The sequence below is a fragment of the Apodemus sylvaticus genome, chromosome 4 (assembly GCF_947179515.1).
Source record: "Apodemus sylvaticus chromosome 4, mApoSyl1.1, whole genome shotgun sequence".
NCBI lineage: Eukaryota > Metazoa > Chordata > Mammalia > Rodentia > Muridae > Apodemus > Apodemus sylvaticus.
The window spans coordinates 69562540-69580697 of NC_067475.1; the positions used below are offsets into that span (position 1 = coordinate 69562540).

Genomic DNA, 18158 nt, shown 5'->3' on the forward strand with positions numbered 1-18158 from the left:
TGCTAGTGTATGCTCTCTCCATTTTCTTTTTGGAGGCACTCAGGGCTATGAGTTTTCCTCTGAGCACGGCTTTCATTGTGTCCCAAAGATTTGGGTATGTTGTGCCTTCATTTTCATTAAATTCTAAAAAGTCTCTGATTTCTTTCTTTATTTCTTCTTTGGCCAAGGTGTCATTGAGTAGAGTATTGTTCAGCCTCCATGTGTATATGGGCTTTCTGTTGTTTTTGTTGCTATTGAAAACCACTCTTACACCATAGAGCTCTGATAGGAGGCATGGAATTAGTTCGATCTTCTTGTATTTGTTGAGGTCTTTCTTGCGACCAATTATATGGTCGATTTTGGAGAAAGTACCATGAGGTGCTGAGAAAAAGGTATATTCTTTTGCTTTAGGGTGAAATGTTCTATAAATATCCGTCAAATCCAACTGATCTAAAGCTTCAATTAGTTTTACTGTGTCCCTGTTTAGTTTCTGTTTTCCTGATCGGTCCATTGAGGAGAGTGGAGTGTTGAAGTCCCCCACAATTATTGTGTTAGGTGCAATGTGTGCTTTGAACTTTAGTAAAGTTTCTTTTACGAATGAGGGTGCCCTTGTATTTGGAGCATAGATGTTCAGAATTGAAAGTTCTTCTTGGTGGATTTTTCCTTTGACCAGCAAGAAGTGACCCTCAGTGTCTCTTTTGATGACTTTAGGTTGAAAGTCGATTTTATCTGATATTAGAATGGCTACTCCAGCTCGTTTCCCGAGACCATTGGCTTGTAAAATTGTCTTCCAGCCTTTTATTCTAAGGTAGTTTTTGTCTTTGACATTTAGGTGTGTTTCCTGTATGCAGCAAAATGTAGGGTCCTGTTTCCTTATCCAGTCTGTTAGTTTATGTCTTTTTATTGGCGAATTGAGTCCATTGATGTTAAGAGATATTAAGGAATAGAGATTATTACTTCCTGTCATTTTTGATGTTATTTTTATATTTGAGTGATTATCTTCTTTTGGGTTTGATGAAGGAAGGTTACTATCTTACTTTTTCCAGGGTGTAGTTTCCTTCCTTGTATTGGAAAGAGTGACACTGGTGTTAGCAGGGGTGCAAGCTGGACTTAAAGCCTGGGACAGAGCATAGAGTTGGGTAGGGAGGCTAGAAGGGAAAGATCTGTGGCATCCACAAAATATAAAAAGAATGGTCAGTGAAGACTCCCACAGGTGGTGCGGTACAGAGGTTAATTGAGATTGTGGAATTAGGTGTGGTGGAACTTTAGTACAAGAACTTCTGTAAGAAGTCTAGCTGGTATGAAGGCGGGCATGGCCTGGAGCCGTGCTTCTCAAACTGTGGCTCCCTCATCCTCTGTGGTGGAGTATTGACCATTTCATGGGGGTTGGATATCAAATATCCTCTATATCAGATCTTTATAGTATAATTCATAACAGGAGCCACACTACAGTAATGAAGTAGCCAACAAGTAATTTAATGGTTCTGGTTGACCACAACAGGAAGAACTGTATTAAGGGGGCACAACATTGAGAAGATGAGAAACAACTGGCCTAGGGAGTATGAATACATAATGAATCAATCTCTTCGAATGTTTTCAAAATACATAAAAGATTTTTGCATGCTTTGACCAACAAACACTTCTCTCCCAGGAGGAATAGACTTCCTTCACATTAGTCTACACTTCTCAGTCACCATAAGAGCATGATGATCGAGCTTTTGGCTAATGCAGATGCCAAGAAAAAAGACAAAGTGTTTGTAATACTGGTAAGATAGTCTCCACAAATATCCACAGCTGAGCAGGGCTGATTGGACTATATGTGACTTCTCTGAACATAAACATCTCTGGAATCCACATACTGATTTCAAATATTTTATTCATATTATAATTTATTGGGTTACGATTTTGTCTACAGAGCTGTTTGTGGCCATGAAGAACAGAGATGGGCCTCAGATCCTCTGGATGACCAGTTACAGGTGGTTGAAAACTCTCCTGGGTATGCTGGGAACTGAACCACAGTTCTCTGACAGAGCAGTAATTCCTTTGGCAGCTGAGTTCCCACAAACTGAGCCTTAAAAAAGTCTTCATTGTCATTTAAGTCTTAGATAAATAAATATTCATGTTTGATTTCTCCCTTTCTTTGGGCCCTGGTCATTTGTTCTGTTTAGATAAGTACATACAGTTTTCCCCAATGAAATTCCTTTGGGCTGTGCTCATGGTCAGCACCTAACTTGAATCCCAGTTTCCATCATGTCAGACAAAAACAAACAGGAACATCAACAGGGCAGGCAGATATCATCTAGATTGTCTGAGACTCCTGTTCTGCCATCCACACCTGCAATTTTAACATAGTAGAGCTGTTTTAAATCCTGAGCCACCATGCTGCTTTCATGCAGATGCAGTGTAAATGCTCCAGCAATACTGTACTCTAACCAGAAGTCATTGGTAACTACATTGGGTGCTGCCATTGGAAGACAGGAGTTGGTCATATCTGACCAGCTCCTAAAATCTCTTTATGCCTTTGAGTGAGGGTTCGAAGAAAATACTCTGTGCAGAATCCAGGAAGTGGAAGGCTTCAGCTGCCAAGTAGGGATGAGACTCCAACATTGCCTTCTACCCCAAGGTCTCACAGACTTCATAGGAATGAAGTGCAATGAAATCCAGGGCCTGAGTCTTCAGTCACTGTGTGCTGTGGAGATCGGCCACGATGAGAGTGTCTACAGCTTTCTCCATAAACAGGATCCTGAAGAGGGCATCCTCACACATGACCTTCAAGTCCTCCAGGCCATACTTGTCAGCTGCTGCCAGCACACCAGTGGCCATGGAGTTGCTGTTGAGGTGTTAGGAAAATGAGAAGTTGCTAATGGTTAGCAAAATGAGAATTAGCAAAATGAGAAGTTGCTAATGGTCCACTCATAGCAGATTTTTTAATGCTGATCTGTGTGGAGCCCCGGCCCTTTGCCTCCATGTCCCCTGACGTTTCTGCTGGAGGTAGTTTGAAGGTTAATGTTTTTCCCCTGAGTAGATGAAGCACATCATCTGGAAGAACTGAGGTTCCAGGTCATGGATCTCAATGAGGTTCTTTAGGCTCTCCTGCATTTCATGTTCAAACATGGCTCTGAAAACTGGAGAGCGAGCTGCTAGGATGGCCTTGTGAGCCCTGAATACATGGCCACATACCAATAGGGAACAGTCTGTGAAGAGAGATTTCTCCCACAGCTTTGCTAGGTCATCTGTCAACATCTATCTTGAATCCTTGATTACAGGTGTCATCTTCTGTCCAGGCATGCTAAAGATGGCTTCTACTAGGCTCATGTTGCAGCAGAGGCTGAGCTGGTCTTCAGGGACAAGCCATTGCTGATGGGAGAGGAAGAAACCTCGAAGGATGTACTTTTTGAATCCCCGGTCTTCATATTGCTGAAAGCTTACGACATTGGGGTTTTTCATACTTTGACATTTCTCTCCTTGAGAATTTGTGATCCAGAATTTGAACTTTGCCCAAACTGGGCTCTCCGGACAGCTGAGCAACCCCAGGTAAACTGACAGGTAATCTTTGCTTTCTTCATCAACCCCATTTGTGTTCACTGTCAAACACCATGCCACTTCCTCATTGGCCTCTAATGAGAGCACTAGGCTTGAAATCCTTTTCTGAATTCCCCCCCCCCCCGTGCAAAATGAGAAGTTGCTAATGGTCCACTCATAGCAGATTTTTTAATGCTGATCTGTGTGGAGGCCCGGCCCTTTGCCTCCATGTCCCCTGACGTTTCTGCTGGAGGTAGTTTGAAGGTTAATGTTGACCTGAAAAGAACACCAGAAGTTATTTACTCTTCATTCTTTTGAACACAATTATAGGTACACTTTACATTTTAGTTTCAATTTCTCTGTCGCGTCCACTTTCGCCAGCAAAGAGGACGCAACACCAAGGAGTTTCTTCCTTTAATGGTTTATTCGGGAAACCTTGAATTAAGCTTATTTCTTCTTTTGGCGGCCCCGGGCTCTCTCCCAGCCTGACCCTATGAAGCCTAGATAGCCTCATCTGCCCAGGGAGATAACCAGCCGTTTTCTCATAGGTGAACTCAGTGAGTTCTTCATTACCATGTAAGTGAGATAAGGAATACAGCACACTGCACATGTATTCAAGTGATTTACTACCAGGGAGCTGCATGTGGCCAGCACTATCTTGTAACAGAGAAGAACAAAGGGTGGCTCACTACATATCACCCTTTTTTGTTTTAATAGAAGCCGTCCCAGGTCAGGGCTAATCGGGTCACTGGCATCCTACTGTCCAATGACCCCTGACTTATGTCATCTCTGCCATGACTTAGTCTTACCCATCAAAGGGTTACCCTATCGCCCACCGAGCCCCATGTCTCAGGTTGATCCAAGCGCTGAGAATTTGCCTGTCATTGAGTATCATTGGATTCCAGACAGTATAGTATGTACAGTGTACCCTGGAGAGTAGGATTCTAAGATTTTAGAGAAATCTTAGCACAGCAGCCACACAAAGACGTCTTCCTGAGCGTCTATAGCTGCAAGAGCCTGATAAACTATGGCTCTATGAGCTACATGATCTCGTCTAATACGGCAGAAGCACCAAAGGCAGACAAAGGCTGCTAAGCACATAAGGGTGGCTATAGCTAACAATCCAGCCCACTCTTTGATCCAAGAAAAGACACTGGAGAGCCACGAGGTCAGGTCCTCCACGGTGATTGGCTTCAGTCTTGTGGCATTAAGCGAAGCTATCTGAAATACAAGCTGTTTGGTTAATAATTCTCCCTCAAGAGACCAATTTCCTTTAAGGAATTCACTTATATTGTACTGACTTTCTTTTAGAACTGTCATATTTACCTGAAGGGGAGTAATACACAATCCTGGGGTATGTTTAACGCAAGATACCTGCACCATTGTTACAAGTGCATCAATTTCTTCTTGTAGAATATCTACTCTCTGATTCAAAAGTCGTATTCCAGCTTCTAAATGGGAATTATATTGATTTGGGGTCTGTAAGGCTCGTGCAGACCACTCAACTATACTATTCACTACCTCTGCAGTCTGCACTTGAGACGCCATGGCTACTGCAGCAGTAGCAGCGGCTGCTGCAGATATAGTAATGGCTGTAATAATGGCAACAGTAATACCAAAATCTCTCTTGAAATGGAACAATTGTCCTATAGGAAAAGTGTCTGCATCTTCTATAACTGGAATGGGCACAAACATGGGTAGGTGAACTACCAAGGCAGTATCGTTGCCGCCATCCCAACATTCTGATAGATAGCATTGTGTATGGGTACTGTTACAATCTAGGCGATCACTAGACATATCGGTACTAATAAGGAAGAAAAAGGGTGGTTTGAGGCAAACCGGGGCAGAAGAATAATTCATGTTTTGCAAAAGTGAGTTTATGGTTATATTAAGAAGTCTGACTGCCCTTCTGTTAACGTTCCTAACAGCAAATATATTATAAAGAAAAAATTCTCCCTTAATGCGAGCAAGAGGAGTTAGTGGGGTAAAAGCATTTTGATAATTTGACAAGATCCCATCATACCATGGCCATGCATTCTGTGCTCCTGTTTGTTCCTCCTTTTTTATTATTATACACGCTATCAGGTAAGAGTATATAAGGCTGTCAGCCAGGCCTGGGGGAACTGTCCAGCTTTAATAGCTGTGAGTGCCTGTACTATCATTGTGGCCTGTCTCTGTTGGACAAACCTATCCTACAGATACACCACAGGCAAGCAAATGCTATTAAAATCATGAGAACAGCAAGGACTCTAAGTCCCGCCCACTCCTTCAGATGATATACCACTAAGCTGATCCATGATGACAGTCCTTCAGCCAAAGACACATCCACTGGAGTGGAATTCACGGTGATGATAGCCATATGGAGTTGGTCCATCAGGGTGTCAAATTCACCAATGCAATTTCCTAAAAGATACTTAGACATTTGTTTAAACAAATTCGCAGCTCTTTTAAAATTTTCATGCTAAATGTTGGTAATGCATAAACTAGAATATTTCCACTGACATCCCAATTGGGCTAGCTGCCACAAGGTCTCAATTTGTTCTTGTACTAAATCAATTCTTTGGTTTATTACCATTAAGCCTCCTTTCAGTTGACCATAAAGGCTCACTTGCACATCAATTGCATGAGCAACGCTAGATGACAGATTACTCAGAGCATGAGCCCTGTGGCAAATTGTAAAAGGATTAAAAGCATAATCCATAAGTTGATCATGGTCAGCTCTGCTAACTGAGCTGAGTCCATGTGTTTCCACAGCCACCTGTTGATTATAAACAAGATATCTAGCTCTTCCTTCAAAAAAGCCATTCATGAAAATGATGTCCCAAGATGAATCATAGTTATGTGCACATATATTGATTTTTTAAATTAGAAATATGAGTATCAACCATCCTCAGAAGCTAATTAAGTCCTTTAGAATCAACATCATAATGTGCTACATCAAGAACAAATCTTTATAATTTGATGTATACAAAAATGTAAAATTGTTTTTTAAGCCATTACCTTTTTGATGATACGAATAATAAGTGTGCTTATATATCTGAATGTTTCTATATACCCTCTTTGGGATACACACTTTATGTGTCCTGTCCCAAAGGGTCCTGTCTAGGCACCTTTTTAAAGATTAAATTATAGATAAGTATATTGTAGCTGTCTTCAGACACACCAGAAGAGGGCAAATGCTATGCCGTCCTTAGGGGTGTGACCATAGCCAATTCCCCTTTTTGTTTTATTAAGTGTTCTTTTAAGGTGTAGTGGGCATGCTCTATAATGCCCTGACCTTGGGGATTATGAGGAAGGCCATGATTTAACTGTATATTTATTTGTTTGTAGAAAGACTGGAACGACTGAGCAGTATAAGATGGACCATTATCTGTTTTAACTAACAAGGCTGCCCCCAGGCAGCCCATGCTTCAAGGCAATGTCCAATCATATTGCGAGCCTTCTCTCCACTCATGGCAGTAGCATGAATAATGCCAGAGCATATATCCACAGAGACATGAACATACTTTAAGGTTCTAAACTTAAGATATATGAGTCACATCTATCTGTCATAATTTTAGGGGCAATAGGCCCTTTGGATTAACTCCTAGACGCAGGGGATAGTGAAAAAATATACATTGTTGGCACTCCAGCATGATCTGTCGTGCATCTGCATGGGAAAGATGGAATTTTTGTTGTAATGTCCTAGCTGAAACATGAAATTGTTGATGAAATTTCCATGCAGCTTCCAGGGATGAGGCCAGGAGGGCATATTCCATTCTGGTGCATCGATCAACAAGGTCATTGCCCTTATTCAGCGGGCCTGGCAGACCAGAATGGGCTCTAATATGTTGTATAAAAATTTTTGAATCTCTGGACCAGATAATTTTCTGTAATTCCTTCATAAGATGACTTACTGTACTAGTAGGTTTTATGGAGCCAGCTACTTCTAATACCTTAACAGCATTTACCACATAAGATGAATCCGAAAGTAAATTAAATGGAAAGGAACATTTTTTGAAAACTTCTAACACAATTTGTAACTCAACCACCTGTGGGGAGCCAGGCTGATATTGGCACAAAACGGGCTTATTGTGCTCAATCATATAAGCTCCACAGCCTGTTTTAGATCCGTCTGTAAATATATTGGGGGCACCCGGCAAGGGTGCTTGTGCAGTTACTTTTGGAAACACCACAGGATGCTCCTTAAAAAATGAAAGCAAAGGATGTCTGGGAAAATGATTATCTATTAATCTATCAAAACAGCAGCGCAATATGGCCCAGTCATCAATTGTCCCACACAAAACCTGCACCTGAGAAGCAGTATAGGGAACGATCAGTGATGTAAGATTCTTCCCAAAAAATCTGTAGACATTGTTGTATCCCCAGAAGGACCAATTTAGCAATTGCAGTAGAGTAATGATCAATAGGTTTTGTTGGTGAGGCTATAGGATGTACCCACAACAGGGGACATTCCTGCCAAAGCAGGCCTGTAGGCTGCAAAAAGGTAGACAAAATATATAAAGCAATTTTTTCTCTTTGTAGTGAAACAATATTGCGTCTTGTAACCCTTGTTCTATTCTTTTGAGGGCTACTCTAGCCTCCTGTGTTAATATTTGGGGTGAATCCAAGGCCGAATTTTAATGCCTTTATAATTTCTATATAGCCTTATTAATGTTTTATGGATCTAAGTTTAAAACTTTATTTTGAACCACATCTGTATGAATCTGTTAAAAACGTTCTTTTGGCCATAACTCTCTAGGTGAAGATAAGGCCAGCCTTATACACATCAATCTTGCAAGGAGTAGCCTGTAACCAGACCCCACTGTATGAAGGTCAAATAACAAAAGTAACCTGTAATATCAAAGCATAGCTGCAATTTTTTGAAAGCAAAACCCAGTTTAAATAATCTTTTCTCCTTAAAATAATAGCAAACACATTATTTTCATATTGCAAAGTTTGTCTATCAGCTTGTGTGTTTGATTGTATGACAATGTAACTTATTGAAGAGACATTACTTTAAGTCTTATATTTTATAAGTCTGAGTTCTAGGATAAGAATCACATAAAACGTTATGTCAATTTAGAAATACCTTAGAGACCTGTATTTCTTGACTTCTGTCATTCCACATGTTGCTTAAGATAGCTTTAACCCTAAATTGTTAGTTTTAAACTTACCTTTTGTTACCATCATTATATTTTTTAAATCATGTCCAATAACTTATGAGTCAATACTCTATAGTCAAGGCATGTAAAACATTTATACCTTTAAGATCAATTAGAAATAAAATGAAGCAATTACACAAATCTCATTAATTTAAACCAAATACATATATATTTTTCTAGCTGTAATTTTAGGGGAATAAAACACCTTGAACCCAACCATCACCATGGTAGAAATTTTTCCAGGAGAATTAACCATTAAGTTTGAGGCTGTTGGCCTCTTAAAAGTAGCTTTTTTCTCCAGCTATGTTTAACTCATAGTTAAGAATGTGAAGCACCTTTAATCATCTTCTGTGTAAATTATAGACTGGCATGACTGCCAGTAGATAATACCTTTTTTTAACCATTTTATTTTTTTCTTTTTAATACATAACATAAACACAACAATCATTCAGCACTCAAACAATAGACAACATGAATTGACACACATATAGACAAGTTTGGTGCACCAAAGGTAGGCAACAGACAGAAATGGAACTTGATGTCCCAAAAAGATCCAAATACCTTAACCAGAACTACGAATATCTCCATTAGGATTCAGAGAGAAAATAGGACATCTCCCATTTTCTTCTGTTTCTTGGAGAGTTTTGAAATTAGCTTTTAACCATTATTATTATTATTACTATTAGTAGTAGTAGTAGTATAATTATTATTATACTATTTGATACCATGTCCTGTACATGGAAAAACTGCTTTTTTTGAAACCTGCTTTTTCTCTTGTTTAAGAGTTAACTCCTTGTCTTCTTTTTCTTCTGGGAGTTCTGCCAGGGAAGGAAGGAAAGAAATAGTGCCAACCATTGATAGTTATTGTATAGTGTCTTGCTTTTTTAATCCATATTAAGTTTATAAAAAGAGAAAAAGTTTTAAAAAATGTGAGACACGGTATATTGGCCATGACCATGTAGAGAGAGGGGGGGGGGGTAGAGGAGAGCCCAGGAATTTCTTTGTCTGGCTGTTTTAACTGTCTCTGACTTATAAAGAATAAATTTTCCTCCAGAAAATTTAGCTCGTGTAGGATTCAGCCTTCCGCGGAAGATTTAAAGTACCTTTTAAAATTTCCTTTTAAATCTCATAGATCCTGTAAGAAGGCTATTAAAGCAAGCTCTTTTTCCGTGCGGAACCCTGGAATGTTTTCACCTGGTGAGAGGTTTTGCTCGGGCCTGCCCCTAGAGTTCTGGGCAAAAGGAACGCCCACAAAGTGCAGGAGGGGAAGGGGGGAAGGGTGCGCTGCAGAAATGCCTTTCTGGTAAGGAGGCGGGGCTGGCATAGGGGAGTGGCACTCTGCTGCCCTGGCTGGAATTTGCTTTTTGTCTTTGAATGTCTTTTTTCTCTTTAGTACCTCGGCCTCTAACTTGCTCATGAGAGCCTGAATTTCATCTTCGCTGTGGGAATCTTCAGATTCTGTTTGTTCTAAGTCCCTGAGGCTAGGATACAGCGACCCTCTCCTATCTCCTTTTTCACTTTCAGCTTTTTCTGACCTTTCTTCCTTTATCATTTCCAAAGCATTTCGGCCGTTCTCAAGGGCCCTGTAGCATCTGTGATCTTCTAGACAGCTCCTCACCAATTTCCAAACGGGCTTCACCCCCGGTTTCAGGGTGCCCTGTTCCCAAGAGAAATCCAAGTCCTTGCCTAATTTATCCCAGCAGGGTACCTTAAGGTTCCCTGAGACTGCAAACCAAGGAGCTACTGTATCACATTCATTCAGGAATCTCTCCAGGGTGGATTTCTTAAGTTTTAAGTTTTTAGAAAATAATAGCTCTTGCAGAGCCAGAAAAATTGGATGACACTGGGAAGTCCCCATCCTAAATAAATTTCTATTATCACTGCTATCACGTAATTAGAGGCAGAATCTAAACTGCTTCTAATTGACCAGGCAGAGTAACAAGGTGCCTGTCCTTTAAAAACAGGCATGAGAACTTCTTACTTAAAATTCCCATGGTTCTTAACCATGGAGTTCACTGTTAGTTGATTACTATGCAAATCCTCTTTCCTTTTGTTCCACCTCAAACTCCCCCCCCACGCCTTAATTTGTAGGGCGGGGCGAACTAACCACACTTTCCTCCATTTGTCCATTTGTACTACAGACCTGAGACTCCCGTGGCCTCTATTGCCGATTAATTTTTCTTTTATAATTTAAAACTTGCCCCAAATACCGGGAACTTCATAGCCACTTAATACCGAGAGCTGCCTTGTCCCATACATTACTGGGATCTTTATAGCCTCTTAATACCGAGAGCTGTCTTGTCCCATAACCGGGATCTTTATACCTCCCATATTCCAGGAATTTTTAATTTAATTAACCCCCAACTACTGGGTACTCACCAGCGCACTGAAAACCCCCGACCAATAAAGGTTCTGAAGACTCCAGACAGTACAGGCCACCAATAATGTCACATCCACCTTCACCAGCAAAGAGTACACAACACCAAGGAGTTTCTTCCTTTAATGGTTTATGCAGGAAACCTTGAATTTAGCTTATTTCTTCTTTTGGCGGCCCCGGGCTCTCTCCCAGCCTGACCTTATAAAGCCTAGATAGCCTCATCTGCCAAGGGAGATAACCAGCTGTTTTCTCATAGGTGAACTCAGTGAGTTCTTCATTAGCATCTAAGTGAGATGAGGAATACAGCACACTGCGCATGTATTCAAGTGATTTACTACCAGGGAGCAGCATGTGGCCAGCGCCATCTTGTAACAGAGAAGAACAAAGGGTGGCTCACTACATTTCCCCTAAGTTCTCTCTCTCTCTCTCTCTTTCTCTCTCTCCCTCCCTTGCTCCCTCCTTCTCCCTCCTTCCTTCTCTCTCCCTCTCTCTTCTTCTCTTTCCCACCTCTCTCTCTCTCTCTCTCTCTCTCTCTCTCTCTCTCTCTCTCTCTCTCTCTCTCTCTCCCTCCCCACTGGACTTCCGTGTGTGTGTATGTGTATGAGTTTAGTGACTCTTAGGTCAGTGGTCACTAATTTGGACTATTCTATCCACCTCTGGATAGTAAAGTCTGTAAAACTTTATATATTATCATCTCAAGTGTGTTTTATTTTCAGGGTCATATAGAGAATGAATGACTTTATATAAATAGTCAGAAGATATATGAGAATAACATACAGGCTGAGGTCTAGCTAATATAACAATGACTACAGTCAGTATTATTGTGCAAGGTGTGAAGTCTCAGGTGTTCTTCAGTATATACTGAAATTCTTAAGAAGAAGGGTCTAATGCCAGTGAAGGAATGGGCTAGCTATTGAGATGAGAGCAGGAAGCCAAAGAAAAAAGCTTCCTTCTTCTTTATGCTCATTGTGGGCCTCCAGTAGAAGGGGTGGCCTAGTTAAGGGAGTGTCTTCTAGTCTGAAGATCTGGATTAAACATATCTGTTTTTCTGCCTCAAGACTCAGATTAAATTTATCTGTTTTTCGACCAGAAGAATCTGTATTAGAACTGGATCTATATACTTCAACTTAAAAAAATTTAGCTGGGGACTGGTGGAACATGCCTTTAATCCCAGCACTTGGGAGGCAGAGGCAGGCAAATTTCTGAGTTCAAGGCCACCCTGGACTAAAAAGTGAGTCCCAGGACAGGCAGGGCTACACAGAGAAACCCTGTCTTGAAAAAAAAAAAAAAAAAAAAAAAGAAAAGGCATGCCTTCCACTTTAGTATGTCCACAATAAGTGCAGACTAGAAGAATAACCATCACCAATATACTTTGCTTACTAGGGACAATCTTGCATAAATAAAGAGATCATGTAAATCTCTGCACAGATACGATTTACCCATGCACTGGTCTTACAAATGCTACCATAAACATGATCAGGGAAGGGGTGCTTTCCTTAACTGGTCAGGAGTTTGAGTGTTCACAAAATGTAAGGCATGTGGAAGAGCTCCTGTATGGTGGGCAGGATCAGAGCCCCAAACCTCTGAAGATGGCTCTATACTTTCCTGTGTGTTATTCCATTTACACTTTGTACTTCCCCTCAGGGTCTTCAGGGCCCCCTTACCTCCTTCCTCTGAAACTATCTGTTTTAGGCATCTCCTACATTCTTCTGATTTTTCCTTGACTGCCAACAGACTTTTTGACGGGTCTGGAGTCTGTTGCTTCTGTCCACTTATCATTTTTCTCTTTTGTAGTCCTCTTTTATTAAATACTCTCTCTGCCACTATCACTAAATCTCTCAAACACCTTTCCCTAACCTCTAGACCCTCTGCAGGTTTTTTTAAATATGCTGCCTAATTAATAAAAGCTAGATCAAAAGCTGTCTTTGCTTCTGCTTTCTGTTAGGGTGTGTTTTAATTACAAATTCCACATTATTCATTGATACAATTTAGCTAACAAGAATAGTTATCCAGCATCAAAAACTTGAACACCAAAAACTAAGACTAGAGAATTAAAAATCTGTTCAAATTAATATCCTGGCACCTAGCATTAGTTTCCAAGATGCCCCTCAACAAAACCTGAGCCTAGCTTCACTCTCTAAGCCAATCTCTAATAAGACCAGCATCTTCAATTGGCACCCTCAACAAGACCAGGTTATTCCAACAACACACCTGCAACCCCAGATTACAAAACCACCTGCCTAATGACCATCAATGCAGAGGGGAACAGAAGTTAAGTTTATGTTAGCCAGGTGGTGGTGGAGCATGCCTTTAACCACAGCACTTGTGAGAAGGAGACAAGCAGATTTCTGAGTTCGAGGCCAGCCTGGTCTACAAACTGAGTTCCAGGACATCCAGGACTACACAGAGAAACCCTGTCTGGAGGAACAGGGAGAGAGAAGAAGGCTTATGGGGCTTGCAGGGAGTGGGGACCCAGAAAAGGGGAAATCATTTGAAATGTAAATAAAGAATACATCGAATAAAAAAAAGAAAGAAAAAAATAAGTGCCCAAAAGATCAACTCTGAAGCTAAAGTCAGAGGTGTCCTTCTGAAAATGATATTCAAGAGACAGAGGCAGAAGAACCTAAACTGAAGTGGTACCCTAGGATACACACTAGGGCTGTTCTGGGAAAATAAGTTTATTTTAATTGATGTCATTCTTCATAACTAAGTTAATATCTAAAACAAACACAAAAACATTAAATGAAAAAAAATGACACAGGTTGAGCTATTATTAAAAAAAAAAACAGTTGAGCTATCTGTACCATGGAGCTGGGGATGCTCCACAGCCATCTGTGCACAGGTCCCACCAGAAGAGAGCTGGGCTCCCGGGAGTGCTGGCACAGGCTTACAGGCCCACAGGAAGTACAAGCTCCAGGTAGGAACACAGAAACAACAGAACCATGTAACACCAAAAATAACAAGATGGTGAAAGTCAAGCCCAAGAACCCTACCAACAAAAACCAAGGCTACTTAGCATCATCAGAAGCCAGTTCTCCCAGCACAGCAAGTTCTGGATAACCAAATATACCACAGATCAAGATTTGAATTTAAAATCACATTGCATGATGCTGATAGAGGACTTCAAGACCAACTCACTGATTAGTGGATATTAGCCTAGAAGCTCAGAATACCCAAAATACAATTCAAAGACCACATGAAGCTCAAGAAGAAAGAAGACCAAAGTGTTGCTACATTGATTCTTCTTAGAAGGGGTACAAAATACCCATGGGAAGAAATACAAAGTGTGGAGCAGAGAGTAAAAGAATGGATATCCATAGACTTCCCCACCTGTGGCGGGGGCATCCCATATGCAGTTAACAAACCCAGACACTATTGTGGATGCCAATAAGTGCTTGCTGACAGGAGCCAGATATAACTCTCTTCTGAGATGCTTTGCCAGTGCCTGACAAATACAGAGGGGGATGCACACACATCCCAACATTGAAATGAGCAAAGGGTTTCAATGGAGGAACTAGCTAAAGGACCCAAGGTGTTGAAAGTGTTTGCAACCCCATAGGATGAACAAAAATACGAACCAACCAGTAATCCCAGAGTTCTCAGGGACTTAAGCACAAATGAGAGAGTACACATGGAAGAAACGATGACTCCAGACACATGGGTAACAGAGGATAGCCTGAACAGACATCAATGAGAGGAGAGACCCTTGGACCCTTGAAGGCTCATTGCCTCAGAGTACCCCTACCAGGTCAGGGAAGCTGGAGTAGGTGGGTTAGTGAGCAGAGGGAGGGGATGGAATAGAGGTTTTCAGAGGGGCATTGAGCAAAGAGGACATTTGAAATGTAAATAAAGAAGATATTTAAGTAAAATTGAAAAAAAAATAATGGCAAAAAAGCCAGAACACAAAACCTGGGCTCACTCACTCTGCTGCAATCCACGCTGGAAGCCAATGTTTTGAGAGGGTTCACCTGACAATCTACTCCATCTACCAGCTTCTGGAGGTCATGGAGGAGCCACTCCTATGATGTTTCAGAAAGCAGAATCCTTGAACCAGAACATTGATTACATGCAGTGAAAATTTCCATGTAATGCTGTTTGGGCAGAACACACACACACAGACACACATACGCTACTAATGCTATGTTTTCCATGCAGACAGGAGGCCAGCATGGCTGTCCTCTCAGAGGCTCTACCAACAGCTAACTGAAATGCAGTTACAGCTAAGCATTGGATTGTAGTAGGGGAACCCTATGGATGAGTTAGGCGAAGGATTAAAGGAACTAAAGGAGATGGCAACTCTAAAAAAAATGACCAGTATCACCTAATCTGGACTTTCGGGGGCCACCAGAGACTAAGCCACCAACCAGAGAGCATACATGAACTTGTCTGATGCCCCAAGCACAAATGAAGTACAGGCATACATTGTCTGGCCTCAGTGGAAGAGGATGTGCCTAATCCTATAGAGACTTAATGCCCCAGGGAGGGGGAATGCATGGGGAGCACCCTCTCAGAGGCAAAGGAGATGGGGGAGGGCTGAAAAACTGTGAGGGGAGCACTGCAGTGAGGCAGAATTTCAGATGAAAATTAATAAAATAAAAATTGAAAAAAGGATAATCCAGCCAGGCAGTGGTGCCACACACCTTTAATCCCAGCATTTGGGAGGCAGAGACAGGCAGATTTCAGAGTTTGAGGCCAGCCTGGTCTACAAAGTGAGTTCCAGGACAGCCAGGGCTACACAGAGAAACCCTGTCTCAAAAAACCAGAAAGACACACACACACACACACAGAGAGAGACAGAGAGAGAGAGAGAGAGAGAGAGAGAGAGAGAGAGAGAGAGAGAGAGAGAGAGAGACAGAGAGACAGAGAGAGAGAGACAGAGACAGAGACAGACAGAGACAGAGAGACAGAGAGACAGAGAGAAACAGAAAGAGAAGGATTTATGATATTCCAGAACCACTGTTCTAATTGGCTCTGAAGAAGGATTTCCTAGGAGGGAAGTACAAGACTACCACCGACCAAATTGGGAGGAGTGATCACAAGGTCTGTGCTTCTGATTGGAATAACACACAGGAAAGAAGAAAGACATCTTCAGAGTTTTGGGGCTCTGATTCCTGACCACCATACAGGAGCTCTTCTACATGCCCTCCATTTGGTGAACACTCAGACTCTTGACCAGTTAAGGAAAACATCCCTTCCCTGATCAGGTTTATGGCAGAAATCAGTGTAAAAACCAGCACAGGAGTAAATAATAGCTTTGCAGATATTGACATGATACCTTCATTTATGGAAGTCTGAAGTATCAGTAAGCAAAGTACCCTGGTGATGGCTCTTCTTGTCTAGACTACCTGTAGACTCATGTAACATATAAACTGGAGGGGTCATCTTTTAAAAGCTTGTTTTGCTTAAATTGAAATAGATAGATCCAGTTCAGACACAGATTCTTAGGGTTGAAAATCACACACCTTTAATCTGAGTCTTCAGGCAGGAAAACAAACACCTTTAATCCAGAAGCTGAGACTTGAAGACACATCCTTATTAGGGCCATGCCTTCTACTGGAGGCCTATATAAGCATATGAGGAAGGAGACTTTGTGTCTTTGCCTGCCTGCTCTCATCTTACTAGCAAGCCCATTTCTTCACTGGCATTAGACTCTACTTCAGAATACCAGCATATACTGAAGAAAACCTGAGACTTCAAACCTCGTGGACTAAGTAAGTACTGACTGTAGTCATTGTTATATTAGTTGAATTTATGTTATTCTCATATATCCTCTTTCTACTTATATAAAGGAATTAATTCTGTATGTTCAATAAACACACACAGATATACACTCAGAGAGAGAGAGAAAGAGAGAGAGAAGACAGAGAGGGGGGAAGAGAGACACAGAGAACCAGAGACAGTTACACAGAGACAGAGAGAGAAAAACAGCAGAGAGAAAGAATTTAGGAGAAATCTAAAATAAAATCTAAAGAGTATATATAATTGTATGTATCAGGATGAAGAGTCAATAAATGCTAGTTCTTCTTTTCAGATCAATGTTAACCTCCAAACTACCACCAACAGAAATGTCAGGGGACATGGAAGCCAAGAGCTGGGGCTCCACACAGATCAGTGTAAAAAACATCTGCTGTGAGTGGACCATTAGCAACTTCTCATTTTGCATGGATGGAATTCAGAAAGAGATTAGAAGCCCAGAGTTCTCATTAGAGGCCAATGAGGAAGCAGCATGGTGTTTGAGAGTATACCCAAATGGAGTTGATAAAGAAAGCAAAGATTACCTGTCAGTTGACCTGGGATTGCTCAGCTGTCCCGTGTGCCCAGTTTGGGCAAAGTTTGAGTTCTGGATCATAAATTCCCAAGGAGAGAAATGTCAAAGTAGGAAGAACCCCAGTGTTGCAAGCTTTTGGCAAGACCAACACAGGGGATTCAAAGAGTTCATCCTTCGAGATTTCCTCCTCTCCCATCAGCATTTACTTCTCCCTGAAGACCAGCTCACCATCTGCTGCAAGGTGAGCATAGCGGGAGCCATCTTCAGCATGCCTGGACAGAACATGACACCTGCAATCAAGGATCCAAGGCATGTGTTGGCAGATGACCTAGGGAAGCTTTGGGAGAATTCCATCTTCACAGACTGCTCCCTATTGGTAGGTGGCCATGAATTCAGGGCTCACAAGGCCATCCTAGCAGCTCGCTCTCCAGTTTTCAGAGCCATGTTTGAACATGAAATGCAGGAGAGACTAAAAAACCTCGTTGAGATTCATGACTTGGATCCCCAAGTCTTCCAGGAGATGATGGGCTTCATCTACACATGGAAGGCACCAAACCTCAAGAGCTACTCCATGGCCTCTGGTGTGCTGGCAGCTGCTGACTGGTATGGCCTGGAGGGCTTGAAGGCCATGTGTGAGGATGCCCTCTGCAGGATCCTCTCTGTGGAGAATGCTGCAAACATTCTCATCCTGGCTGACCTCCACAGCACACAGTGGCTGAAGACTCAGGCCCTGGATTTCATTACAGATTTTGCCTATGAGGTCTCTAAGACCTCAGGGTGGAAGTCATTGGTGGAGTCACATCCCCCCTTGGTGGCTGAAGCCTTCTGCTCCCTGGCTTCTGCACAGTGTCCTTCTTTGGAGCCATGA

General features: G+C 41.7%; 1 protein-coding gene across 1 annotated transcript; it reads left to right on the forward strand.

Moving 5' to 3' along the window:
- The first annotated feature begins 17087 nt into the window (after positions 1 to 17087).
- Positions 17088 to 18158, forward strand: LOC127682208 (TD and POZ domain-containing protein 1-like). The gene has a single exon (XM_052178594.1). It carries the CDS (start codon positions 17088 to 17090, stop codon positions 18156 to 18158), a length of 1071 nt encoding a protein of 356 aa, XP_052034554.1.